The sequence below is a fragment of the Enoplosus armatus genome, chromosome 9 (assembly GCF_043641665.1).
Source record: "Enoplosus armatus isolate fEnoArm2 chromosome 9, fEnoArm2.hap1, whole genome shotgun sequence".
Classification (NCBI taxonomy): domain Eukaryota; kingdom Metazoa; phylum Chordata; class Actinopteri; order Centrarchiformes; family Enoplosidae; genus Enoplosus; species Enoplosus armatus.
In genome coordinates, this window is record NC_092188.1 from 23,669,693 (window position 1) to 23,697,568 (window position 27,876).

Sequence of the window (27,876 nt, forward strand, 5' to 3'; positions counted from 1 at the left end):
ACATAAATTAGAGCGCGTTACCGCACTCGTTCACAATTGAATTGCCACTGAAGTGGCGGTGGCGGTTTAATCTTGATATATATAGTGTGGCGCTTCTTTTCGAACTCCACGCTGGTTCCGGTTTGCATCGCAGAGCTTCTCAACTGTTCTCACAGGCTGATTAGTAGTCGCGGCAGGAGAGCTTTGAGCTCAGTGATTGGATGTCCCAAAGTTGTATACAGTCTTTTTGTACGTTCAAATCATTCTCATTGTTTGCACTCTACCGGGAAGATTCGATGCCCCTACAATTGCTGGAAATACTCCGATGTACTCTTTCTTCACCCGCAAGAAGACATTGTATAGTTATATAGCATAGTGCATGTGTGTGTGTGAGAGAGTGTTTAATCATGACGCGCTACTAGTTCATAACTGTAGGAGAAACAAACCGTGTGATCGCAGTTTAATCAGGCGTTAACATAATCTAGCACCTGAGGAGTAACCCTCCGGCATGGAAAACAATCCATCATCAGCACACCAGCAAACACGCCGCCATCCTAATGATGAAACGCGCATTGCCATCGCACCCAAAGCAAGCAGAGCTCTCCATCAAGACGAGCAGAAATGGAAAAAAAACGTGTGGATAGGATCGGTTCCGCGTTATCTGGCGGCGGAATGCGAGGGGGAATTTTAGGGCCCTTTCGTCTGACATCTAATGTGCAGCAAAGCGTGAGGCAATGTATCAAAGTGACAGCAGCACCCTGGGGTGGGCACAGTTTCGCTAGGACGAAAAAAAACAAAAGTAAAAACGGCAGAGAACACAGGGGGAGAGGAAAGATGCTGTGTTAATACACGCTAGAGGTAAGTAAGTAAGCTTCAAGATACTCAGGCATGAGGACATGAAACGTTACAAGTCTGAAAGTATCAAGTCCCGCTGGTGGAAATACCAGTAAGGTTTGACAGAGAGAACATACACACACTAACAATGTTCCCATTATAGTTATAATGTTAGCAGTTACTTATAAAGTTTATCCACTAGGAAAGACAAGCAGACTTCGTGCTCCATACTGTAGAAAGTGAGATGTCCATGTCTTGTGTGATGGTAAAGCAGGTCTGGGTGCCGTATGAATACCGTGAAAGGATCAAAAGGCTCGGCCCGCGGAGGAATGAAACTGCGCCTTTAAAACGAGCCGTCGGGACTTCCGTAAGGTTGTGATGTCACAACTGTACAGTCACCGCACTCAGCCACGCCTCATTCGCATCCGCCTGACCTCGGTTGGGTTATTTTTAGGGCACGACCAGAACCAGAACGACTCGGTTCAAGGGTTAGGGCAAGATTACTGTTCGGCTTGCATTGCGGAGTGGCGTGCTTTTGGGCTGAAAGCTGAATTCAGCACGCTAACATGCTCACAGCAACACAGCTAACGCGCTGACGCTTCGCAGGTATGTTTGTCGCCTTGGTTCAGTGTGTTGGCACGCATACCATCTGACTGTCAGCGCCGAACACAAGCTGCAGCTGAGGCAGACGGTTTTGCAGGTATTTGGCCATAGTTTGGGTCAAAGCGATTTTTCATAAACCTACTGTAAATAACAACGTAAATACAACCTTGTAACGCCTAAAACCAATCAATCAATCAAAAATAATCAATGATGTGTGTCTCAAAGACAGTATTAACACAAGCCGTTTTAACTCGGTTGACTAACGGGGGGAAAAAAAATGACATTTCCCGTCACATACATCCTAAAACAACCTGTTTGATACATTTGTTTTATTATTTCAACAGCCTGCATCTCCACAGCGCCTGTAAAGACCAAGTTGGCCCCCCAGAGAACGATGCTGAAAAAAAATCTGGCACGAAGCGTTGGACGACTTGGGAAAACGGTTTGGTTGAGGTCTGGGAAAGATTGCAGTCTTGGGGAACAGCCAAAGTGTCAATAGTCACATGCTTTGGAAGCCCAGCCATCGACCCTGACCTCTTCCCTACGCTAACAGCATAACCCTGCTTTCACCTTTGCCTCTCAGAAACAACCGTCACTATTTGCACGGCCACAAGACTTCCTTGCCAGGTAAATACTTTATATATTTTATACATTCGAACGAAAAACAAGGCCGTCATCTTTCTGGTCAGGACAAGGTCTTGAACAACCGACTGACGGACCGAGAGACGCTGCCATCCATTTAGGCCTGCTGAAACGGGATTGCCCCATGTTTGAGCTCAGACTGTTTCAACAATGCATTCATGTTCGGACTATCACGGTACGGATCAATTCCACATTGGCAACAAAAGACTCCGATTCAAAACGCAAACCTTCGGATTCATTGACAAATCTCCGTGGGGGAGTGTTTTTTTTTTGTTGTTTTTTTGCTGAAATGGGTAAAAGTGCTGAAATCAATGAGGGAGAAATAAAAAGAAAGAGTGTTAAATGGAGTGAAAGGGGCCTACCACCATCTGCCAACAGGCATGGGAAGCGCCCTAATCTTTTCTACTGAGCATCTGTACAGGGTTGTTCTTAATGAGCTGAATCAAGAGATCAGCATCAACCTGCACTGTGGCGCCGGCCACAGAGGACTACGAAGCTCCAGATATGCCCAGAATTGTCTTTGGCTTACGTTTTAATGAGCAGCTGTGTTGCACTGCAGGGCTACCAAATATAGGACTACTGAAACACCACAACGCGGACCATAAAACAAATGGACAAAGTGTCTTTGATGTCAAGCGCGTCTACGTTCTCAAGTCTAGAAGTTAGTCGCTGCTTTAAGGCATATTGGCACCCGCTGAAGCCACAGTGCATATTTGGTCGAAGGCGAGGCTTGATGGAGCAGGGACGGGCAAGGAGTAACCATGGCAGCTGATTGCGATAGGACGAGAGAACCTGTCAGTCAAGCAAACGCACTCCCACAACACAATTCTCTTTAAGCCTTTACACCGATTCAAGAAACTACCACCAACTTAATATATCCTCTTCATGGCAAAAACGTCAACGTTGTTACCAGGGTTTTCACGAGTGCTTCGTCCCATTCAGCGCAAGATCAGACGTGCATGGACAACTCAACTCATAAAGCCGGGAATTTCCCCCACCCAGGATGTCGCACCACAGCCAATAAACGAGTACACAGCAGTTTACAAGTTGATGTTTTACCTCAGGCAGATGGACAAATGGCAGACAATGGCAAAATATGGGTGATTCTAAACATTCTTCATTCGTGACCCCTCAAAATGGGTCCTCATCACACGTTGCATCATAGGTCATAATGGACTGCGGCCGATTCCACCATAGGATGATTCTCCACAGTTTTTTGAATTGTATTTGAATGGCTGTCAAGGCGCAAAAAGTTGAAACTATCCGGATTTCACGAGACAAAAAAAAACGCTCTCAGATTACAGAAAAATCTATTTTCCAGGAAACATTTGGGAATTTTATGACAACACAATCAGACGCTTGCTGTGATGACCTGTCCTTCATACTGACATGACCAATGTGCTCATCAGTAGCTTCCCTTGTAATGTAATCGTAAGAGCAAATGCCAGCCGTTATTCGGCTTGTAGACACGGTTTGTGGGTGGCGGCCTCCCACTGCTCTGTGGAGATGTCATTGAGACGCGGCCCTTCAGCCGACTGCATATAATCCAATCAGAAGAGCACTTCAGCGGCGGCTCGTATGAGGTCATACTCGCTTGTGTTCCAATTACAGCAGCGCCGCTAACAAAACTGCGGTCAACTACACGGGCCGGGAAAAGTTAATGGCGCTGCACAACAAGACAGCTTCCAACGGCTTTTAGCCTGGATCGTCTAGTTCGAGCAGAACCTTCCTGTGCATTTTCAACGTGAAGCTGCAGGAACACCCCCACAGAGACCCGCACACACGCAGCCCTCCGCCTCTTGACCAATAATTACATCAGCAATGAGCGTCTTGAGTGTGTATCTCCAAATGTTAATTTGATCTAGCACCAGTGGAGGCACTAATGGCTTTTATGTTGCTGATTAGTAAATAGGAGGATGGCTGAATGACTGCACTTCCTCACAGTCAGTCATAAAACACACTAATAACAGACATTAACCCCCTTCATGGGCTGTATAATTCGGTTGTTGCTTCGACCGCCGAGACACACACAAACTTCTTCCAGGGCGACAACATTGATTGGTTCAACATTTTGGAAAACACACTCACTGTATTCTTTCGGAGTGACATGCAGCGATTGATAAGTACAATAGCTATGATAGCACAGCCTCCAGCTCTTCTCGCTGACATATCTGTTTCGGATTCATCTGCTATAGGGTACGGGCACAATGGCAGCAAAGCGGGCAAGCCTCACTTTGACGACAAGACTGACACCAGGAAGCGTCACACAGTGATTGTGGCGGTTTGTCAAGAAATAGTTCCAGCATTAAACTCCCCCTGAACTCCCAAATGATCCTTTTTACATTTCTGTTTGTGTGCGCATCAAGCAAACGAGATACTTTGTGTGAATTTGTCAGCTTTAAAGGCTTTATTTTTTTTAATCTATTTTTTTTTTTTTATCCCCACCAGGCTAGCTGTTTCTCCCTGCTGCCAGCGAGGCTAAATACATTTACTACCTCTGTGCTTAAAGCACAGACGTGAAATTGGCATCAACGTTGTTCCCATCTCACTGTCCCTGTCTAGCGCAGGATAAGGAACTCGGAAGGTTCTATACTGATTGCAAATATCCATATATAGAATTTCTGATGATATATTTGCAGCGAAAACCTGCATTGGGAATGTGTCATACAGGGGTCAGTTTTGACCCAGAGCGTAAAAGTTGACAAATGCTATATGAATCAACAAATGCTATGGCAAATGAAGTCAACAGTTAATGACAAAAGATGAACTGATTCTACTAAATTCATGCATGATGTTTCACAGTATACTTCGTGGGTACAATGTCCCCAGTTTGAGTCCACCCGGAGGTTGTTTTTTTTTTTTTTTCTTTTTTGCACCTTGGTCATCCAGTGCAACAGTGCGGCTCACTGATGTGTTTTTAATAGCTTCTGGTCAACAATGGAGCCCTATGGCACAGAGGAATGAGATATATCAGGCTTTAGACCCAGATAAGCCATACTGTACGTAAATCAATTCAGTGCTGGTTTTTGGTCTTCTTGTGGCATTTGTCGACCGAAGAAAAACCCCAGAATATCGCCGGACGCGTTCTTTAAAGAGTCACGAACGATCCTAAGGCGAGCTTTGCATTAGTTTGAACATCCCGGCTTCATCCTGGTTCATTCAGGTCAGGTTTTCCGCAACGCGCCCTGCTTTTCCGAGCCGTCTTCATGAAACACTCGGGGGGGACACAAGTGATCACTCGAGCTGCTTTTGAAATGTATTTGGATCGCAGGCTGAGAACTGCATGTGGGAACTGCACTCCAACTGTCCCGATCAAAATAAGTAGGGAAGAGGTAGTGTGGTGAGAAACTGTAGTGAGTAATTACATTACAGTCACCTGCTGCTGACTAATCGCGGCATTAATTGACGCCTGAGCGTGTGTGATGTCATTTACATGTAATGATAATCAAATACACTTTCAACGCACACCCTGAGAAATGGCCGAGATAACCAAAAGGTTGACTACGACCTTTGCGAAACGATGCCAAAATAGCAGAGACGCCGTTCTCATTGTGATGGATTATTACAACCATTGCATTCAAGCTGGGTGTTTCCAGCGCATCCTCCATTGCTCCAAGAGTGCACAGGAACAAAGACGCAAGCCCCATCAACAGATTAGAAATCACCACTCAGGCGTCTCTCGCCGATAAGTAACAGGGGAGCCAAGCAACACCTCACGCCGCTCTCTCGGAATAATCCTAAATTATTCATGTGAATCTCGGCGCGGCTGCCGTCAGCGGGAGAAACGCATTTAACTTATGTAAATCCTCAGCGGCAAAAAGGTATGAGCCGTTGCATAACAGATGTAGCCTGAACTGCCCCCCCCCACTCCCTCCCGAGTGACAGAGCGTCCCAACACCGCCAGCAGCACCAACACCGCATGGCCTCATTCACTCCATCATCACTTCTTTCTACCTGCCTTGTTTATTTATCTTACCAACCACGCTCTCGCAAAGGCAGGAAAGAAAAACGCCGCCGAGTGTCATGTCATGTCATGTCACAGAAGAGAGGAGCGGCCCGTCGTACTATCGACCAGCTTTTCCAAAACACGCTCTCGTTGAGGCTCCCTGTAGGTGGGGGTCAAAGTGTAGGCTGCTAAGAGTTCAATCGTCACCTATCCAGACCTCGTCTATAGGCTTAACATCTAAGGTAATTTGTCCTGACATTATGCCGCGGTTTTTATTTCTGGAACAGTTCAACCTGAAAACCAAGAATTTCTCGATGAGGCTGGTCATTTCATTTATTGGAATTGGTTAAACGAGCCACATCAGTGAAATGAGACGCTGAGATGTTGTTCCTTCCTCAAGCGTTTCTCCTCAGATTTCTGTAAATATTAAAGGCAAATATTAGTTTATCTGGAGGCTAATGGATCTGAGCGTCGAACCAAACATTTCACGGATGAAGTTCGGCGACGAGACTCATATCAGGCAACTGAAATGACACAGCTCTGATGAGGTCTTCTTTTGCCAGGTACGCTGTTGCTGGTTTTTCTGTCAGCTCATACCGCCGTGAAACTTTCACCCCCAATTCATTCCTGTAAGGGAACAGGGCCAGATGTTTTTGCTTCCAGTTGTGAATTTGCTTTTTTTGTTTTTTCGCTCTCCAATGTCCGGCCAGATTGAGAGAGATGCCGGATTGACTGGACTGAATAAGTGTGTGGTGAAATAACACAAGCAGTACAGGAGGGATGCGGCTTGGCTACAGTTAGTGCGAGGACTGGAGGATTGGAGGTTACAATGGTAATGTTTTTGATAAGGAGGTGGCGATGCATTCGACTCCAGCTGGGGACATTTGTATCTCCACTATTGCTATCTAATAAAGACATACAAGGCGCCAAAGAAAAATAGAAAAAGATGCATAATTAGTAACTTATGGGATGCCGTTGTTAGCCTGCTAGCTGCAACAATTGCTTACAACACTACCAACACTATTTTCTTGCTTTTCACCACACCGTGCCAGTAAATCTCGCCTGGTCTGACTGCACCTTAAGTCTCAAAAGCTCGTATTATTACTGCTGTAAGCACTTTCCTTTGGTTGCTGGAGTGCACCTGTGTTACAGATAGCCAATGAGAATGGGGCCTTTAACATTTGGACACGTTGAACAGCTAAAATGACCAGTGGGTCCCAAACGTTTTGTTTTGTGGCCCTCTGAAATGACGTGATCCCTTGTTGTATATCCAGAACCTCCTCACAGATTGCAGCAGATTTTCATATTTCTTTTGCTTTTCCCAACTTAATCATTGTGCAACCCTGCAATGTTATCTTGTGACCCCATTGGTTGAAAACACCAGGAGTAGACCATCTGCTTTTTTCATTTAGCTTATTAGCATTCAAGACAATTTGCTCATTAAACTAAACTCCAGTGACCAGCATCATTTTACACAACGTACCTTCACGTTGTCTGGATGGAGACCCCCAGGGTGTTTGTCCATGTACTGACACAGGTCTGTGTGCTGTAAAAACGAAAGCGAAAGAGCACAATGTTAATACAGAAACACGAGAAAGTCTGAAGACTTGTGACCAGCTATGGATAAGCCGGAGGTTCTAAGAACAGGGCGTCATGGTGGTTAGATGTCGATTCTATCCAAGGTGAGGCAGAATAATTGGACATCTCTAAATGTTAGTGGAAATGGGATATTTGTGGCCAGAACTTTCCATTTCCTTTTGGCCATATAGTGCACTTCCTTCCTGGCATCGAGAAATCCCAGAAATCGGGTTTATGCTGTCATCATCTAGCCATGCTGTGTTACGCTGGCCTGCCATTCACTTCTGTGTGTTGATAGCAGCGGAGCCTCCTCTGCTGAAAAAGTCCGACAAATACTCCAACATGGACAAACCTGTCCATCTTAATCCATCTCCCCTGTTTGTCGGTAATACGTGTCATTGTTTTTCCCCTCTTTTTTTCCCCATGTATTTCATCCTCTCCCTGTCAGTCATCATTAGCTTTGAGGGGAGAACAATGAGCTGATCTCTCTGGTTGAAAAGGCCCTCTGTATGTAAACAGCACAGGCTGATTACAGCCCGGAACACAAGATGACGGATCAACATGAGACCAGCAGTGCAACGTATTTTTCACAGCTTGGAAATGAACATTTTGGTCAAATAAATAACCATGAGGCACCGGGTTCACATCAGTATGAAAAGGCAAGTAATTCATCATATTCAAAGGAATGCGTTGCATCACAATTGAAAGATTTATTAAGTCAAAGACATGAATCAATCACTTTATTAGGAGGGTTAGCCGAACTCCCCGTTTGAACTCGGAAGCCGAGCTGATCTCCGTTCTCATTCTTTATTCAAACAGGGCCTGCTGAGCTCCGCTCGCATCTCGCCAAATCTCCCTCAGAAGCTGAACCTTTGACGCGCGTTACATCTACCAAAAGGGGGCATCACACTGTTTTCCGTCTCATTAAAACGCAGAAGTGCTGGAGAGCTGAGTAAGCTTGTTCGGGCCGAGAGACTTCGCCTCGCTCAGCATTTCGAGACCAAAGATTGACCTGAATATCAATGTGACCGTCAGAAATGGCTGCCGGTGGGTACATATGCAAAGGGTTAACAGAGGATTTGGACTGATCCGAACCTTGTAGCTTCAGTCTTATGTCCATTCCTGTCCAGAAAGCTGAGGTGAAAACCTTTTTCTAGTGGTACAATATTCACCACGAGGAAGCTGAGCTTAACAGCATTTCCTAATATGAACTAGTAAAGATGTCCTGATCAAGCTTTTCTGCGTTTCGTATTGTTTTGACTGGCTCGGACAGGATTCGGATCAAAATGGATGCAGAAGTTGTGATGTCACACAAATGTCGCCGTGGGGATGAATTGAAGCTTCGGCCTGGGCTTCCTGCTTGCCACGATCTTGGCAATCACGGGAGGTGGGAGGCTAGAGAGACTCTCGTCAGATACGTCAAAGGCGACAAGGATCGCATGGCTGGTGCTGATCACTGAAGACGCTAGATTTCCCATTGGGATTTTGCGAGGCTTGCCATGTAAACGTATCCCTGCAGGTTCATCTACAAAAGGTAACCCGCAATATCTGGGAATGCATCTTTTTGAGGGTTTAGTTTAGCCTTTGGGGCTTTAGGCATTCATTTTAGAGTAATCTCTTGCCACTCGGGTTAACACAGCACAGTAGTGACACATCCAGAGGGAAGGGGAGTAAACTAAACTGAGGATCAAAATTGAATTGTGCTTAAAATATCCGATACTGATCATTTTACAAATATACCCTGATTAGCTCCAGTACTGACCTTGGACCAAAGGACATCTCTGTTCCTGGTACATTTCAGTTGCTACCGCCTGTAAACTGCAGTTAACAGGATTTTCTAGTAGGAAGCTTTCCTATGGGCCATAAATACATCAATAGAAAATCCTCTGCTGTCATCTGTGTGAGCGGCATTTGACAGTACACTTGTGGAAAGGCACTAAAACAGTGGCCTTCCAATAAAATGGCCGCCCGGCTTCCTGTGCTGGGCACAGACAGACCAGCCTCTGGTGCTTCTGGCTGCCATCCTATGGCACAGAGCAAAGAGTGGAAAAAGCCCGGGCTGCTTTAACATTCTTCAAGCGCCCTATAAACAAGAGCATGCCAATCAAAATATCCCCAGCTCATGTTTCTGAGGGCAGAGTATTAAAAACTGAAACTCAGTCAGCGAGCAGACGCTGAGGTCAAATCAATCAAACTAAATACACACAGGATTCTCAACCTAATTTCAGACCTCTACAGCCCCCCCCCCCCACCCCACCCCTCCCCATAAAGGGTCCAAGTGGGTGATCTCAGTGTGGCAGTGTGCAGACTAACCACATATTCGAAGACCAGAGTCAGGGTTTCCTTGGTGTGGATGATGTCATGGAGGAGCACGATGTTGGCATGCTTCAGGCCTTTGAGAAGAGACGCTGCAGAGACGGAACAGACAGAGACAGAGAGAGTTACTGTGAAGCACATATCGACATACCAGAGGAGCTGTTGTGATCTACGCCTGCATTAGCTGCATCATTAAAAATGCAACACAGGCCCTCTATAAGCCTCGCTAGATACATACAGGGGCTTAAGACAGGATTAAAACAGAAACAGAAAACACAGGGTGGATTTACTGCGTTCTCGCACTCATTTGCCGAAACAGTCGTGATGTAATAAGCATCGGTTAGTAAGAAGAGCGGTGAGATGAAGTCTTGGGGAAATTCAATTCAAATTGCCCCATCACTTTACTGGCAAAGCTTACCGAGTCTTACTGTGGAGGCTGGGCGCTATCAGCACATTGTGGGACAGACCTGTTAAGACTTTCACATGTGATTCGCTTCATCCGAGTCAAACCTTGAGCGCAACCTGGGAGTGGAAGTGTGCAGACAATAGGAAGAGATCTAACAAGGAAACTGTCGGCAAAGGTGTCCAGGATTCGCACGGGTCGGAAGTCGGAGAAGAAAGTGGTCGGGGGGAGCTGCATTGCATTATTTCAAAAACTAAAATTAGCAGCCTCTTACGAAGACATTCTTATGTCTAGGGGTAATTTTATAATACCAAACACAGAGGAAATTGTGAGTTGTGGTTGGCTGACAATTAAACTTAAACCTCAACATGAACTCGAGCTGTAGACTTGAGTCCTGGATTCACTTCAGATTAAAATGACAAAACCTAGGACTGATTTAACACTTGACTTGGATGAGGCTGGACCCCCCTAAAGACTTGAGAGCAAAACATTCTGTGTCTCTAGGTAGTCCTTGCATACCTTGAATATTTCATTACCAGGCCTGTGTATTGGAAGGGCTTGGCCTCACTCGTGTAAAAACATTATCAGCAACAGCTTTGAAAAGAAAATGTCCAAATACAATTCCATTTCAAACGGCCACCCTTCATACGGGAGAATCTTGACTTGAAATATTTCTTAAGCCGCGACTTGACAATGAACAGTTTCTTGCACCGTACCAAGAGAGAAGTGAGAGCTTTTGGTTGTGTTGTAGACTTGACTCAGAGAGAAGCGTTCAAGAATGATTTAGGCAGAATTAGGGCTATTTTAATGTTCAGAAATCAGACATGCAAAACTGGAATTGAGCTTGTGATGACTTGGACTTGCCATAAAGGAAACAACATTGGCCCTGACAGGCATGGGGACTGGGGAAGTGCTTGAGCTTCTAACACGCTGCGGTCATTTTATGTTAGAGTGGCATGTCCCTTCTTTTTATATCATTCTATGTCTTGAACTTCCACAGAAGTTTCCTTAAAGTCATTATCTTTAAGATCCCAGTCCTAGTTGACTACCGGAGGTAACGGCGAGCGCGTCTTTAATAATTTAACATGGCCCGAGAGTTTGGTTTGAAATGCACACACGTATCAACCGCTGGGGGCAGCAAACAGCCCTGAAGCAGCCTCTCTGTCAGAAATGGGACGGAAATGACCAACTTACGCGTCAGTTTAACGACGCAGGCCGAGATGATCCACCACGTTCCATTTAAAGAAGACGAAAGGAGGACAGCCCACAGTGCCGTCCAACGTGAAAATACTGGACTCGTGTGTCGCAAAATGCGTGCATGCACCGGCTGTTATCAGTAGATGCATGCTTTGTTTTGTGAAAATCCCTTGCACTGGGAAGTTGGGACCCTGCCAACAGAAAGACAACTACCAAAGGTTCAATAGCAATTGATGCAACAAAAAAAAAAGCTTAAGCACTTTAATGACTCCGGCAGATTTATCCCTATAAAGATTAATATATTTTCGGGCAAACAAAACAGCCGACACGAAAACTCATCCAGGCCGCAGTCAGGCAACACAGGGAAGAGTTTCATTAGGGCAGGACGTCAGAGCGGCATAATAAGTGCAGTTATTTATTAGGAGACATGAGTGGGATTTTCAGACAGTTGCCAGTGTGATTACATTAGCAAACACAAGTTCTTTTCCAAGGGCACAGGGGGGGGGGGCTGTGACGGACAGATCCACAGAGAGCCTGCGAGTGATGGAGCCTCATGAATACATTCATCCTGTGTGAGTACCTAAAGGTTGTTCCAAAAAAAAATCAAATAAGGCAGGACTCATCTCAGTAAGCAGGAGGTTAGTGCTGCAGTCAGATACCTCAAAGATCCTGTCACCGTTTGAAGATCCCCTCTCTTGCACGCCCCATCTCTAGTAATGGGCATGAGTGTGTGCAATTTTAATAAGCATGAGAGCACGCACACACACACACACACACACACCTCTCTCCCCTCTGGATATATTACTTTATTCAGCAGCAGTCTGTAATGCTGCTCACATATCAGCGCTGGGAGCTTCCTGCTCAGTAATTGCTGAATTAGTTCAATTTCAAAGTGCCTTTCTGATCTGTTCACAGGAAGAGTTTGGATTGTGTGTGTGTGTGTGTGTGTGTGTGTGTGTGTGTGTGTGTGTGTGTGTGTGTGGAGCCCAGGACGACTCTCGCTACATCCGGGCCCGGATCATACACAGATCAAACAGGCGGGATCATTTTTCTCATCTAAATTCAAATGCCAGTTGTGCGCGCGGTGGTGTTTCAGTGAACCCGCGGAGCTCCACGCGCACAACTGACCGGACCGGACAAACCGGGCCAGGACATGCGCTGCGCCGCTGTCGTCGCTGCGTAGAAAAGGGACAACTGGTAAGTCCCGGGATGTCAGACGTATGAATACAGAGCAGAATTTGGGGTCTGTGTGTGTGTTTGATCCACGTCGGGCAGCATGCAATATATAAGTCAGCTATTTTAGCTTTGTTGGGCATGTTTACAGCCAGAACATCCATCTTATCAAGACATTTTTTTTTTGTCTGCTATTGAGTCCTTGAAGTGTTATTATCATTAATAAAGTGAAAAAAAAAAACAAATCTGCCAAATCTGTGAAATTCTTTCATTCTTCCATTCAATTTTTTTTTTTTAATGGATTCTGTCTTCTTTTTCAAGATATTGACAATCATTTCTATTAAATCCTTGAAACCGGTCGACGTGTGTCGGGAATCAGGCAGGAGTAATCTCACTGCACTGGCAGATCACTTTGATCTTCAAGAAACGAACTTTAAGGGTTCAGCAGCGGCAGCGGAACACTCGATCAGACGCATTCGATTTTGCTGTGTTTTGATACTCACTATTCACTTTCATTTGAAATCATCAAACCCACTTAAGGTAATGGAGCAAACACTGAGTTAATTACTGACCTCACTATGAATAATGGAGATGGCTCCGTTATAGTGACCTGAATTCACGAAATCTTATTTTTGAAAGATTTTCAGCTTGCTCAGTACAGTGTGTGCACATGTCTGAACGCTCCTCAGTCTCGTGAGAACAGGAGGACGCAGTCAGTTTGAAGCTGACACCTGCTGGACTCAGGCGATGAACCTTCTGCGCACCTGCACACCCAATGTTTGACAGCGACACTCAAATCAAGGCTCCACTTAAAGCTACAGTTGGCAATATTATTGGATTATATTTTTGGTTGAAATAACGAATGCTGACGATTGCATGCCACTAACAATATTTAATTGAAGGGCTCCCGCGTGTCCGTGAGCACCCGCCCCCTTTGTATTTAGTCTTAAACTGGACCAGGTCCGAATCAAACAACCAGTCAGGGTTAGCTAGCACGTAACCGGCCAATCACATCGACTCTGGACAAACAAGGGCAAGTTCTACAGAACGGTTGGAGGACAGGAATCAAAACACAGAACCCCCTGATTGCCCCGAGTGGTTGTTTGTCCAGTTTTTTAAAAGACTAAATACAAAGCGGAGGGGGGGGGGGGGGTTGTCATGGACACACCTTGTTTTTTTTAAAGGAGCCCTTCATTTAGATATTTTTAGTGGCGTGCAATGGTCAAAATTCGTTATTTCAACCAAAATTATAATTCAATAATATTGCCCACTGGGGTGTGCCAAGCAGCACCATTGTACAAAGCAAAGAATTGGTTTTGATAAATCACCACATATTTAAATTCACATACTGTGAGGAAATATCAAAGGTGAATCTGGTGACACAGTATGAATTATAGTAAGAAAATTAGAGTTTATTTTAATCTGCTGGTTGATGAAAAACGCACGCTGGGATGCGACCACATACAAGTCGTTTGCTAAAGCACAAAGAGTGAACTTTCGTGAAAACTGATGGGTCGGTTACAAGTTGTTGAGAAAGCAGCTCCTGAACACTAACCCCACTCACTCAGGATCACTAGTCCTGCCTACTCAGAAGTTCGGTGGATCAAATGAAATGGCCTGACGGCCTGATAAGTTACAGTGAAAGCCAGAACATGTCACGCCACGGTCACGGTGCAGATTCGGTGGCCGGTGGCCACAGTAAGGACGGTTTTCCTCCTGTCCTCCCCAATTTTTTTGACCTAAGGCTGTTCCACTACCCAGCCTACTTCTGGCTAATGTCCGGCCACAGGAAAACGGAACGAACGAAATAAGAATCGGGCTAACCCAGCAACGGGAAATCCAGAGACTGTGCCCACGTCTTCGGAGACCAGGCTGCTCAAACGTTGTCAAAGTTGATGGACAGTGTTTCCCAAGATTCTTATTCATCCAGGGTAATTTTACTTTAAGCTTTCCAGTACTACCACAGAATAATCTGAGCAGCTCCACTTGAGCAGTTGGGGTTTAAGGGCCTTGCTCAAGGACACATTTTGAATTGTTTGTGACACTTGTACAGTTGTAGCAAAATTAGGACGGCTTATGGTTGTAACTGATCCTGATTTTCTAACCGAAAGGCGATTTTTGTTTTCTAGAATCATCATCCACAAGGACTCTCTATTCAAAGAGGTAATAAAAGAGAGAGTGGGGGGCTCATAGCATTACTATTTAAGCAGAATAACAGTCTCTGCAACCCTGAACCTCTTACCTTCTCTTATGGCTGTGAAGGGCGTTCCTTCCTCCTCTTGCAGACGAATCACCTTCAGAGCAACCAGCTTCCCATTCACCCTGGCAAGCGAACACAGACATAGAAAAAAAGAATGTATTAAAAACCAGTGAAGCTGGGGGAACAGCGAGGATTGTTAAGCCAATGAAATGCAATTTAGCAGCAGTGGCGTGAGACCCGGGTACAAGGCCGCCGGATTACAACGGAATGAAGCCCACCAATCAAAGCCGTCGTAGTGAAGAGCGACGCAAAATAACATCATTACCGCGGAGATTAGAGCCTGTGGAGTTTCATGCATTTACGGTGTGTGAAATGCACTTGGCAAAACACAGCAAAGCGCCCACAAAAAAAAAAAGGCGAATGAATAGAAACATCCGTCCGTATAGTGATTGGAATAAAAGAAATGATATTAACGTGTGTGGGATTTGCAGCTCTACAAAAAGGAGAAATTATTTACATAAAACTACACTCCGTAACCGTTATTGCTGTTCCGTTTAATCAGTTCATCCAGTTACAGCACTTCTCCAGCGTAATTAAATGTAATATGCAATGCCTGCATGAGTGGCTCTTGTGAATCATAAAGCTATAAAGACGAGTGAGTGGATTAGGTGTGAGTCGACATGCACACGCTACTTACTTGCTCTTTCCTTTGTAAACTGTAGCATATGAGCCCTCTCCCAGTTTCTCCAGCTTTTCATAGGAATCTGCCTTTCCAAACTTGGGGCTTGTAGGCTGAGGGAAAAGAGAGAAATGCGGGGAAAAAGGTAATAAAATAAAAATTCAGTAACCCAGAAAAGAAAGCCCTAGGAGGATTACTAGTCTATGAGAGATATTGAAATCTGGAGCTCTCTCAAGTGCATCATCTGGGAGGTATAATGTCAGTGAGGGGGAGGAGAGAATTCATACAAGAACTCTGAAGACTACTTTTCATTTAATTGTCATAACTCAGTTCACAGAGGAAGATGTAATAACCACAGCTCGGAGGGAAATGAGGCCCAGAACTGAATGTGTTCGCATCCAATTGGTATGAAAAAAGGGGGAAACTAGTTCAGCTCTGAAACTCAATAACCGGGACGAGGCCGCTCGAAAAAAGGGTCTTGGTCCGCTTCCAGAATCTGGTGAAGTGAAGGTTTGTGGCCTGAAAAGCTACTAGTATCATTATCTACTACGACTTTGAGTCGTTCTGCCCGAGCAACGGCTGTGCTCCGTGTCAGAATCTCACCCGCTGTCACTACGAACAAGTGGCTAACTCCTCGTTTACATGGGGGAGCTCCTCTGACCTATAGCTGCAGATAAGTAGTAGTCGTCAAATAGGGCTTTGTGAGTGTAAACCATCATCATAAACCACTAACTGGTCACAATCAAGTCTCACATAAGGAGGCATTACATAAACTGCACTACGAGATAAACTTTTTACATAACAGTACGTACAAACACCCAGGTTGTAAACGACACGCTGTACTCTTGACTCGTAACCAACCTATGTCAAAACACTGACAGAGAAATGGAATGTCGAAAACAGTCAAATAAATACTCCATATCGAACATATATATATATATGCATGATGTCTGATGAATGATCCACTACTGGATCAGGTATGCGAAGCCTGATAAAAAAGCATTTGTGTCTTGAACGCATTTTCCAGGATTTCAAACAATTGTATTGTATTATCATCATCTTTATTATTATCGTTATTTTAATGTAAACCTACTTTAGACTAAGTGTGTACTGAACGACGAGATTCGACGTGTCACGGTCAGCAGGATCATTCGTCCGGAGGAGCCTTGTGGAGCTCGACCCCTAATGGGTAAAGTGAGAAAAGCTTTTCTCATAGGAAGCAATCTAATGTGGCTAACTGCCATGAGTGCAGCATTCGCCTGGAGCGTCTGTGCCGATTAAAACCTTATTATCTTGAAGCACAGGACATGTCTGATGACAAAGACGACCAAGAAGTCCACGATCCAAGAGGCTGTGTGTGAACTGTAAGAGAGCTGGACTGGTGGCGCTGCCTCAACAAAAGGACCATGAAAGCGACAATTTACTCGTTTCCATAATCACGGCTGAAACAATTCATTAGCGTCTCGCAGCAATGCTGGCAGGCAATCAGTCAAGCCTCACATCACACTTATTAAATCTTATTTGTGTGCGACATTCATTAAGCATTTCACATTTGGAGCGAAACCACATATGTATAAAAAAAAAAAAAAAAAAAAAAAAAAAAACCCTCCAAAAACTCATTTGCATGATTAAGAAAATCATGTTGTTTGGAAACAGCCTTCAATTAAACTGTGGGAAGGATTAATAACAGGCTGGAAAATGTGTTTTCAGAGCTTGGCTGCCAAAACGAAGCACCTGAGAAATACAGGTGATTGGTTGCTCTGACGGCGACTTGAAAAAGCCGCAGCCGCGTCAAAGCCCAGCAAGCGAATGCTGCGGTCGACGTATCCGGACTTTGGTGTCGAGGGACGAAAGCGAATGAATGAATGAATGAATATGAATATGAATACTAGGGGCGGGTTCATCGAGATAAACAGCTGGTGGCGCTGGCGGTGACAGGCAAAATGCAAGCTTAAGCGCTCGCGCGAAGCTGACCTGACACAAGCGCCAAACCTCTGGGTGTGAAAAGTGAAGCGAAGCGCGGAAATGCCTCAAACCTGCATTCTTTCTAACGGCCAGCAGGGGGGGGGGGGGGCGGCTGCAGATGGAAGTATAGATTGATTGACTGTATAGGCGCCTATGAGAAAATAACCCTCCTTCTCACTTGATTTATTACCCCGGTAAACATTTTCCTCATGAGTTTATGGTCTCAGTCGCGAGTTTCAAGTCTTCGTCAACACAGCATGGCATTCATTTTGTATATTGTGGTCCCACTTAGAGTGAAATAGACGACAAACCAGGGTATGCTTTAAGGCGGGGGCTACCTTGTGATTGACAAGTCAGGACAGAGGGGTTCAGCTGTTTGAAAAGACACTCTCTGGGTCTGCGGTTAACATTGACAAGCTAACTTTGTTAGCAGCAAGTTTGCACGGCGGAGCCAGGAGCCCGGTGCAGTCAGGTCACCGGTATATCGCCATGTCCTCGGGTTCTCAGACTCCCAGCTCAACCCTCTCGTCCAAATATGGTCACTTCCGGCTCCCAAAAAAAACAATATGGCAACGGCCAACATGCCGCTTCAAAGCGGTAGTCCCTAGCGAACCAATGGATGACATCGCCGTGGCTACGTCCACTTCTTTCATACAGCCTTTTAGGGCATATCAAACCAGTCTTGATGTGAATTAAAAAAGATCCACAAAAATAGACCGACTAATTATCAGCAACAACAACAACAACAAACAAAAAAAAAAGAATTACCACCTCTCTACCCCCATTCCATCTCAGAACTACAAGCTGTGTTTCCATGGCAATGCTGGCGCCACTGGGTGCTATCTCACCCACCAAATACTATATCATCACCACCGCTGTTGATAGTGGCTTTTCCTGTGGTCTGTCTCTTGTTGCCGTTCTCCTGCTTTATCCTTTTCTCTTTTCTTTTCATGGGGGGTTGCGTACTATTCCTTGGCGAACAACAGTCAGGCACCGTGACTCTGTACGGCTTGTCCAGCACACGCCAACGTCTACAGTATCTAGGAGTTTAATACTGGTCATACCAGACCAAGTACCCCTAACCCTAACCCCCATACCCCCAGAGTCCCGTAGTCAATAAATAAATAACAATCTAAAAGTAATAAAAACAAATAGCAATAAATAGTAATAATTTCTAATATGGAGGCACACATCAGGCAGTTAAGACTGTAGCAGCGCCGGTTTGGTTATTTCGTCTCTCAGAAGTTACCCTGACGATTTAGGTCTTCTTAAAATAGTTGCGGATCAGACAGCTCTGTCTAATTGATGCACCTAGATCGGGTCTTAGTGGAACGTGAGCACTAACAGACCGAAGCCACAATCAAAGCTGTGCAGCGAGCCCCTGATGATGCAAGCACAGGTCAATCGGAGGCTCGTTTAAGCTACAGGACGTCTAATCATAAGGATCAAGGGGGGTTTTTTAAAACTTTTTTTAGGTGTATTGATGAATTCTACAATAACTATGTCACTGGCCCCTCCCGTGTCTGACAGGTGTACTTACAGAACTGGGGCTGGAGTGCCGACGCAGTTTGGGTGACTCCTTGCTGGCGGACGAGCTCTTGGCGTTGATGCAGGCATTGTTCTCAGAGTGGACCCTCTTCACCTGGCTGGCGGGCTTCTCGAACGGGTCGAAGCCGCTCTGCGTGCGCTGCACTCTCACCTTCTTGTCCTCAGGGATGGTGTCCAGGGGCTTGATGACCGAGTCCGTTCCCTGGCAGCTGCGTGTGGACATCTTTGTGACACATATCTGTCAAAAAAAGAAAAAAGAAAAGAGTAGGAAGAAATGAAGGAGGAGATGAAAGTGAGCATTAAAGAAGAAGAAGGAAGGAAAATAAATAAATAAATCAATCAATCCATCTGCGATTATCGGTGTTCAGCCAAAAACTGACTGTGCCCCCGTCTTCCAGATCCTGCCTGTTTTTCATCTCTCTGTCAGCCTGGGTCTCTTCCCTCCCTGTAGAGCCTTGCTGCTACCTCTCCGCTAGGATGAGAGCCTTCTTATCTCCATCTCTCTTTTCTCTGATCAAAACAGCTCCAGCCTCACACACACACACACACACACACACACAAACACACACACACACACACACACACACACGCCGGCTGCCGCTGCTCCCATACTCACTCAATTCCACCTTATCTCTGACACACATCTACACCTCCATACAATTGTGAAGACATGCTACGGATTGTCTCCTACAAGCTCATTGGGCACACACACACACACACACACACAGCCCTCCAAACTCCCCATCATTTCCCAACACAAAGCACATTACCAGCTGCTCCTCCACCATGGACTGTGCGCATTGGACACAAAAGACGCAGGCGGCATGACATGTTTTGCCACGGCTCCCTTCAAATTAAATATTTAGGCCCGGGCTCCCCTGCAGGAAGAACTTCTAATTACTCTAACACACAAAGAGGAGTCATCTCGCAGCTCCTTGGCTTGTTCCTCGACATGGGCCGGGTTTCACTGGACACGCCACAGCGTTTCCCACTCCACAGGCTTCCCCCTCCTCCATGACGCTCGTGTGGAAACAAATTATTGATAGCGATGATGTTTTTCTCATTGTGCCATTCATACAAATATGCCCACGAATTACTGCAAACCACAAACTGAATGGCAACACGCAGTTTAACGGTTCTGGGAAAATATTTGGGAGCTTTCGGACTAAAAATTGCGATTTAAATGGTGATTATTTTTCGATAAATTCATCTGGAAGCCGGTATTTGTGCTCCACGTTCGAGTGCAGCAAAAGCATGGTGCATGCTCGGGGGGGGGGGCCCGGTAGAGCTACCAGATCATGTATCAAGGCAGCGGACTGGGTCCTAATGCGTGCCATGCCCTCTCTCGCTCCCCTGCCTTTCCGGTCTCTCTCTACTGCGACAATTAAGAAAATGAAGCAGAAATGCCACAAAAAATGTTTTTATTTATCTTCAGAATCAGAATCAGAAATACTTTACTGATCCCCGGGGGGGAATTAGACAACATGTTTATATATGAACAGTATCAGATAAATGAATAATGCAATTGCCTCCTCCGGTGTTGTTGTTTTTTTGGTTTTATTTTTATGTATTCGCTGTTTGTTCAACCAGTCAGCCAGGGAGTCTTTCACCTAAACGTGGCTAGTTTTCTATAGGAATACTATAGTAAATATGACATGAGTTATTATTAGTTACATTATTGTACCTCAAACCGTTAGTTGTGACGTCTGCACGGATTTACGTTCGACAACTACCAAAGCTGCTGGACAGCTGATGGTCTAAACAGCTTTTCAGAACATCAAAAACGATACACTGTGGTGTTTTCTTCCCGCCTTTTGCCGAGAGGAAGTGGTAAAGATACCGGTACATGGAGCGCAAATGTATTTTCCGTTGTTTCGCCAGCTCGCAAAAAGGAACATTAATCAGCTACGGCCGAGTTAATCCGTCAGTGATAGCGGCTGAACTCCAGCTTTAACTTTACGTGCTGCAGCTCGTTGAGACACTGTTATTATGTCGTTTATAAATATAACGGCTTAATAACTGCGGCCATTTTATTGGCCTTTCTGCCCTAACTGCATTAGGGCAGAAAGGCACATGCGTTTTTCAACCCCCGTCATCAATAACAACAATTCGCATCCTTTAATGATCAGATTAACAGACTGTCCTGTTTACAGCAGATTCATCAAGGACCAATGATTTGATGATGTAACTACACTGTAACCTACTAAGCCTTTTTTTTTTTTTCCTCCAAGCTTTTGAGACAAAGTTAGGAAGGCCTTAAAAGTGTAGCAATGTTCCCATTTTTATTCATCTGCGCATCTGAGCACTGAAGCAAAATGGAAGTATTCCAACAGAGGGAGGAACGGCGGAATGTGTCATAAAGCACACGAGCGTGTAAAATGGGCCATGAAATACATCAAGGGAAAGATGAAGGAGAAACAAAAAGAAACACGAGTCCCGTGCATATCCTGCACGTCCTCGGCGACAGCGGTTGTCAATCTGGAACGGCGCATACACTAACAAAAACAAGTACCGTCATTTAAGGACCTATCACACTGCAAGGCATCAATACTTGATGAGAGTGTCTGGGACCGATGTGTTCAACAGCGCTTACGTTCCAAGCCTTCCACATCAGAGGACCCGTCGGAGGCAAAGGGGACACGACGGAACCATAAAAAGGAACTAGGAGTAGAGAGCCTGGGAACAACAGGCGTTTTACTTCCTGCACAAAGAGTGACAGGTTTCTGAAATACTGCATGGTGGTATCGACTTACTTACTACACTTTAAACATTAACCAAATGGCAATGCTTGCACCCAATATATTTAGCTTCAAGCTACCTTACATTAAAGTGCTGCACGCATGTTAATGTTGTAATACTCCAAAAACTCTTTGACGTGGGTCATTTTGCACAAAGAGCACATTTTACTGATAACACTTCTGTGTTTTCACTTGAGGTAATAGTTTACCTGTAATAGAGAATGCTGGTAATGCTACTTTTACCAGTGTAAAAGGATCTGAATACTTCTTCCGCCGCTGGACAACACATGCCAGTCACGTGTCAGCTGTAACTGAGCCTAATGGTGTGCAAGGACATCCTGTTTTGAGAGCGTGTTAGGTTTCCTAGAAAGTGAATAATGATATTTTATTGTCATGCTCAATAGGCAAACTGTTATGTTTGACGTCCGCCTAACTTAATCAGAAATGCTCTACCCTACTGCTTCTGGCATGAAGGAAGATTTCTCAAAGTGCTTCTTTCGCGTGTGACAGCTGGTTTTGGTCTTGTGCTGGGAGCTCCTTCCTCATTAATAGCCTCTGTGCTCAGTATTGTGTTTGGAATACGATACCCTCTGTTAGCTCCGTTGTTGCTCTGGCCTCGCGTTATAAAATCCACCTGCGCTTGGTTACAGTTGCCGGTTTGCAAGCTCAGGGAGGGCATCTCCCCAACACGTCCCCAACTGCATTATTTACTATTCTATTTACATGATACAACGGATTGATCTTAAATTACTGCATATCCCAACATCTACTGCATGGGTGGGCACAAGATTTTGCACAGATATTCATGGTTCCCAGAGGATGAATCTTAATGAGATTGGAATTTTCCTTTGTGGTGAAATAATCCAATGATAATACTATGTAGGTGCAGCAATCCTTTGTGCTGTGTGAGTCACATGATAGCTGGCCAGGGAGCAGTTGGAGATCCCCCCCCCCCCCCCCCCACCCCAGAAGGAGCTGGAAGCTTTAACTAAGAGGTCTTCATTCTCCACTAAACAATCTACGTAAAAAGATTCAATCAGGGATACGGAAGGATTCGGATTGGATAAGCGGATTTGGAACTGGATTCAAACACGATCCCCAATTGGATTGGCTGCTCTCTTGCTTTGTTGCCACCATGACCCGGACCAGGACAGGCAACTCGAAATGGATGGACGGATCAATGGAGAGACAGCTGGACGGATAGATGGCTGCATAGATGCATAACGCATCGCCTGCGTGTTCAATACTTAACCCACACAAAGCGCTACAAGTGACACGTACAAGTAAACGTAGAACCGGATTGATTTCAAATTAGACGCGTAAGACTATGTCTCGGCCGTCAGTTGCCGCATTAAGAGTCACAGGGGAAGGACGGGGGACAGAAGATGAGCTGCGTGAATCAAAAACTCATGGAGATGTGACGCAGTGCTGCCCAAGCCAGCACTAAGAACATCACACTGCAGCTATGGCGCATCAAGGTCAGGTATTTAGCAATTCAGATATGTCAAAAACCCTGACTTGTTTTATGCCACGGCCCATCAAGTATCTCTAGCTGAAACAAACCATTTTGAGAAGGCAATGGAAAATACAGAAAATGGAAAAACAAACCCATGATTTACAAAACTACGCGGACCCCCCGAACACGGGTGTAATGTCATTCCACACCCCCAACATTTCACTACGGCCTGCTGCAGACAACTCATCAATCCAGCACCTTTCAGAGGCGCCATGAGGGAAATAACAGACGGGGGCTTCCACGCCTACTTGCAACACCACGCCGTCGCACGCAATCACATTAACATCTCACACAAGAAAGAGTAACCAACGTTTACGGGGAGAGAGAAAGGGGGCCTGGCCTGGGCAGCCTGGAAGCATCAAACCTTTATTCCTGCGTATGCTCCGTGCGACGCCTGGAAGCGTACGGCGGGCGCTAAAGGGCGTTGATTCTAGCAGGAAACGTGTCGCCATGGATACCGACAGATGCCATGCTTCTTCTGTTGTTGAGTTACAGTTTATTATATTCTGCTTAACTGTAAATGTATGGTCTCTCTACTATTACTGCTAATATGAAGTAATGACAAGTTAGCAGCGGTGTAGACTCGCTGTTGGAGCTGGCTGGTTCGGGACGGCCCTTCATACGATGAATGTAAACGTGTAGGGTCCAGATTGGGATTGAGCCAAAATCCGTTCTCTCTTTCATTTTTTCCAACAGGTCGAGTGCAGAAGTATGGCGCGTGGATATGCTACACTTAAATCTCCATATAAAGCAATGCAATATTAGCATTAAGTGCTAACAGTAGCCAGTTATGTATGCAGTTGTGGTACAAATGTTCTTAAACCCGCGCAAATCAACATTTCCATATAAACACTGGGTAAAATAACGACTCGTATGTATATAATTTATATATATATATATAAACTGCAGCTTTAAGTGAACAAGATTATGTCACATAAATAAAACAAATAAGAGCGGACGCTCGAAGTGAAGTGCAATCCTGTGTGCGCGAGTGCCGGGAAGGCTGACTTTGCTCACTGGTTTATGGCAGCATGTGGATTCCCTGCTACATCTGGCTTGCCTCTGTTGCCAGGATGGGAGCGCCCGCTGAGACAGGAAAACCCCGCCACGGATGCAATTACACCATATCGATTCTGGTTGAAGGACGGCCTCTTTAATCACTACTACCCCCCTCCACCAGCAGCGCCACTCGGATATGCCAACACACATGCACACACACACACACACACACACAAGCAAACAAACAAACGGTGATAAACTGTATTGTTTATCTATCTATAATTTATTCTGTACTGCTGCAGTGACCCCATTGCCCCACAGGAATCATTTAAGATGAATCTTATCTGCGAGCTGTCATGCAGTAATGGAAAAGGTAGGCAGCAACACAGTGGGCAGGCCCGGGCTAATGCAACTATCTCCAGAGGAGTAGTTACTGATGACATTAGCTTGAAGGATGACAAGAAACACAGAGGCCATAAAAGACCAATCAGCCATAAAGCCTACTTATGTGCCCTGCGAACTCATGGCTATCAGCCATGTTAACTTGGCCACATTCAGGGCTTACCCACTGTGTGAACGCATTTCCATTTCATTGAGACAAAGCAGGGCTATCGGCTTGCCTGGGCCCATCGTTCTGGGCTCGAGACGATAGTGAGACAATACACCAGAGAAGAGACTGGAGGAAAAAAAACCCGCCTCATCCTCCTCCCATCCACACTGTCTGGAGTGCGCAAGCCTTTCTTTTCGGTGTTCTTGAATGGCAGATAGAGCTGTGTATGTGCTAAATATAGCTGGTGCCTCCTCAAACACAGCAGCTTTTTTTTTTTTTTTTTTTTTTTTTGCGCGGCGCCTTTGGTCACTGCCTGCCGACGGAGAGATTTGAACCACGGATGGGTGAGCGAAAAAGGAATGATGGACGGATACAATAATGACTCACAGTTTAAGGGGAAGATCGTCTGATTGAGGGGTAAACTGGCACGCCAGCGCGGTGATATTTCAGTGAGAGTCACATCTCGGCAGATAAAGGCAGCCACTAACTCCCATTTCACTGCAAGGGTGCGAGGCTAAGGTTTGTCAAGTGGTACTAGCACATTGCTTTATAGCAGAAAAGCGCTGTCTCAACTGCGTTGCTCGCTATTGGGTGGCCTCGGCAAAGAGTCGGGTGTGCAGAGGTGTGGAAGAGGGCGGGGTTTGAACTTTCTCTAAAGTGTGGAGAGGGTCTGGCTATGCGAGACCAGGGAAACCACTAAACCATGACCGATGGTGATGAAAATGTTTATCTACCCACAGATTTGCATGGATATGAATTAATCTGTGGGTTTTAATATATTGTAGCAGTTATTTTGTGATGAAATATTGTAATTTCCTTTTTGGCACAGACCAACCTAGTTTTCCATATCCTTGAGTTCTGTTGGCCCCCTGTCAAAGCCAATGTGACTCCTCACTGCAAGTCACTCCCATGAAGTGCACCAGCGAAATAAAATATGTAAATGCTTTTTTTTTTTGTGACTTTGCTGCTGTGGCTCTTTATCATCTCGAGCAGCAGCCTTGAGATATTGTGGAGGAGAGTCTTCATTAAAATATGTGGCGGAACAAAACAACTGATGCCCCAGATAGTGGCTCCTCGTTGCAGCATCGAGTACCTACATCGCGACTGCAGAAAACAGAACACAACCCCCGCAGTGACAGATCTATATGATATTTTAAAGTCGACATCATTGAAATATCATAGAAATGGATGTATGCTGACCAGCTTTAATAGGGATCAATCCCCAGGTATCCCACAGTGGCAAGAATGAACCGCATGCCACAGGTACAGGTACCTCGTACAGCACATTATTTTCATCTATTAATGAAGCATGTTGCATCATTGATGTGGTGTAGAGACTGGCACAGCCAAATCATGCATACTGTCATTTTGTCAGTTACTATGGCCAGGAAATGAATCCAAATTTCCAAAGGGGAGGGAGGTGAGCCAAGCAAGGAGCAACATCCCTGTCGGACTGTGATAGGCTGTAACACCTATCAACCAAGACCAAAATCAAAACGTAGTCCTGTTTAAGCCTTAATATCTGCTTTGTTTCCAAAATGGCTACTCGACACACGCATCGGGGGGGGGAAGTGAAATTAGCTATTGAGATCTTATTTTGTAAAGGAAATAAGGTATTGACTTTGTATTTCCAAACAAGTTGGAGACATTTTTTTGATTGATTCAATACAAGCAAATTTTCTTTCAGCCAGCAGTCAGTGGCGATTAGAGGAACTGCGGCTCAAGGCCCTTTTGCATTCGCTTCAGCATTCAGCCATGGTGGTTGCTGCTTGGTTCGAGCATATTAGTGAAGACCACTGAAAGCACTATATGTGACATGCACTTGACATGTTTTTCTGCCTTCATTACGTTTGGGATATCAGCAAACTTCTAATATGGTACATTTCTATATTAGGTTTTCTATACAAAAAAGTATAAGCATTAGAGTTGCTGAAGGTTGAGCTTAAGATTGTTCCCCTGCCTTGTTCAGCAGAGAGAGCTCAATGGTCTAAAAACGCGAGATTCATACCGATATGTTGTATGAGTTATACCAGATACCTGGTAGGCTCTTTGAGAAAAATACATTCAAGAATGTTTCAGGCCTCTAGTTTACAGCGGTTGACTGTTAATAATAATAATAAAAAATAATATCCCGATAATCCCGAAACATATTAGCGCTGGTCCATACTGCCATGCTGGGTGTGGCGGTCCTGATGTGGTTGTTGTGTTATGAATATTCCACCAACTCATCCTATTATAAAGAGGGTCTGGCTAGGACTGACAGCCACAATAATATTGCATAATATATATATATATACTACATGAGAAAATTTTCACTGGCTCATAGATCATATAACTCAAACTTTATGATAAATAAAACTACGATAAAGTTGGATAAAATTGTGAAGACTGAATACAATACTGATGACTGATGTGTTTTCATTGAAAATATTTTAAGCCAGTGTAGGGATATCTTAAAATGTCATGGTGAAAGTTCGAAACATCTACATGCTACAGATTTTTTTTAATGATTCATAACTTGTTGATAGTGTTTCCCACCTGACACTGCTTACATTTCTCAGTCCTAACGAATTTGCATTCAGTTTCTTAACAGAGCAATATAATGGCCGTAATCAATAACACATTTCCTGATTAGGCTACTTGTTATTTTGTAATGATATTCCATTTTTTTTTCAACCTGATGAGTTTTTCCCCTCAGATTTGCCTAGAAGCTGATGGATCTCAGCAGTCAACCCAGCACCCACCATTTTTATGCACTTTTATCACTGTGTCACCGCTTCTAATGCTTTACAAATTGTTCCTATGTGTATCTGCATCTCTAGCTCCAAAGACACTGCACAGTTCAAACTCAGTGACCAGTGTCAGCCAGCCAGCCAGCCAGCCAGCCACTTCTCCAAGAGGGAAGGAGGTTTCTGTGGTCCAGCAGGCTTCTTGGAGGAGGAAGTGTTCTGGCCAGCTAGTGACTCAGCCAGGCCTTCTACCTCCTGATTAGTGCAGCCGGCCATTGCCC

General features: G+C 45.0%; 1 protein-coding gene across 1 annotated transcript in view; it reads right to left on the minus strand.

The window, feature by feature from the left end:
- The window catches only part of cdk14 (cyclin dependent kinase 14), a 149,789-nt gene that overhangs the window by 78,318 nt on the left and 43,595 nt on the right, over positions 1-27,876 (minus strand). The window contains exons 3-7 of the mRNA XM_070911678.1: positions 19,056-19,301; positions 15,569-15,663; positions 14,914-14,993; positions 9,896-9,990; positions 7,488-7,550 (exon numbers count right to left, since the gene is read on the minus strand). Coding sequence (XP_070767779.1) covers positions 7,488-7,550; positions 9,896-9,990; positions 14,914-14,993; positions 15,569-15,663; positions 19,056-19,301 — 579 coding nt within the window. The remainder of the gene's footprint in view (positions 1-7,487; positions 7,551-9,895; positions 9,991-14,913; positions 14,994-15,568; positions 15,664-19,055; positions 19,302-27,876) is intronic.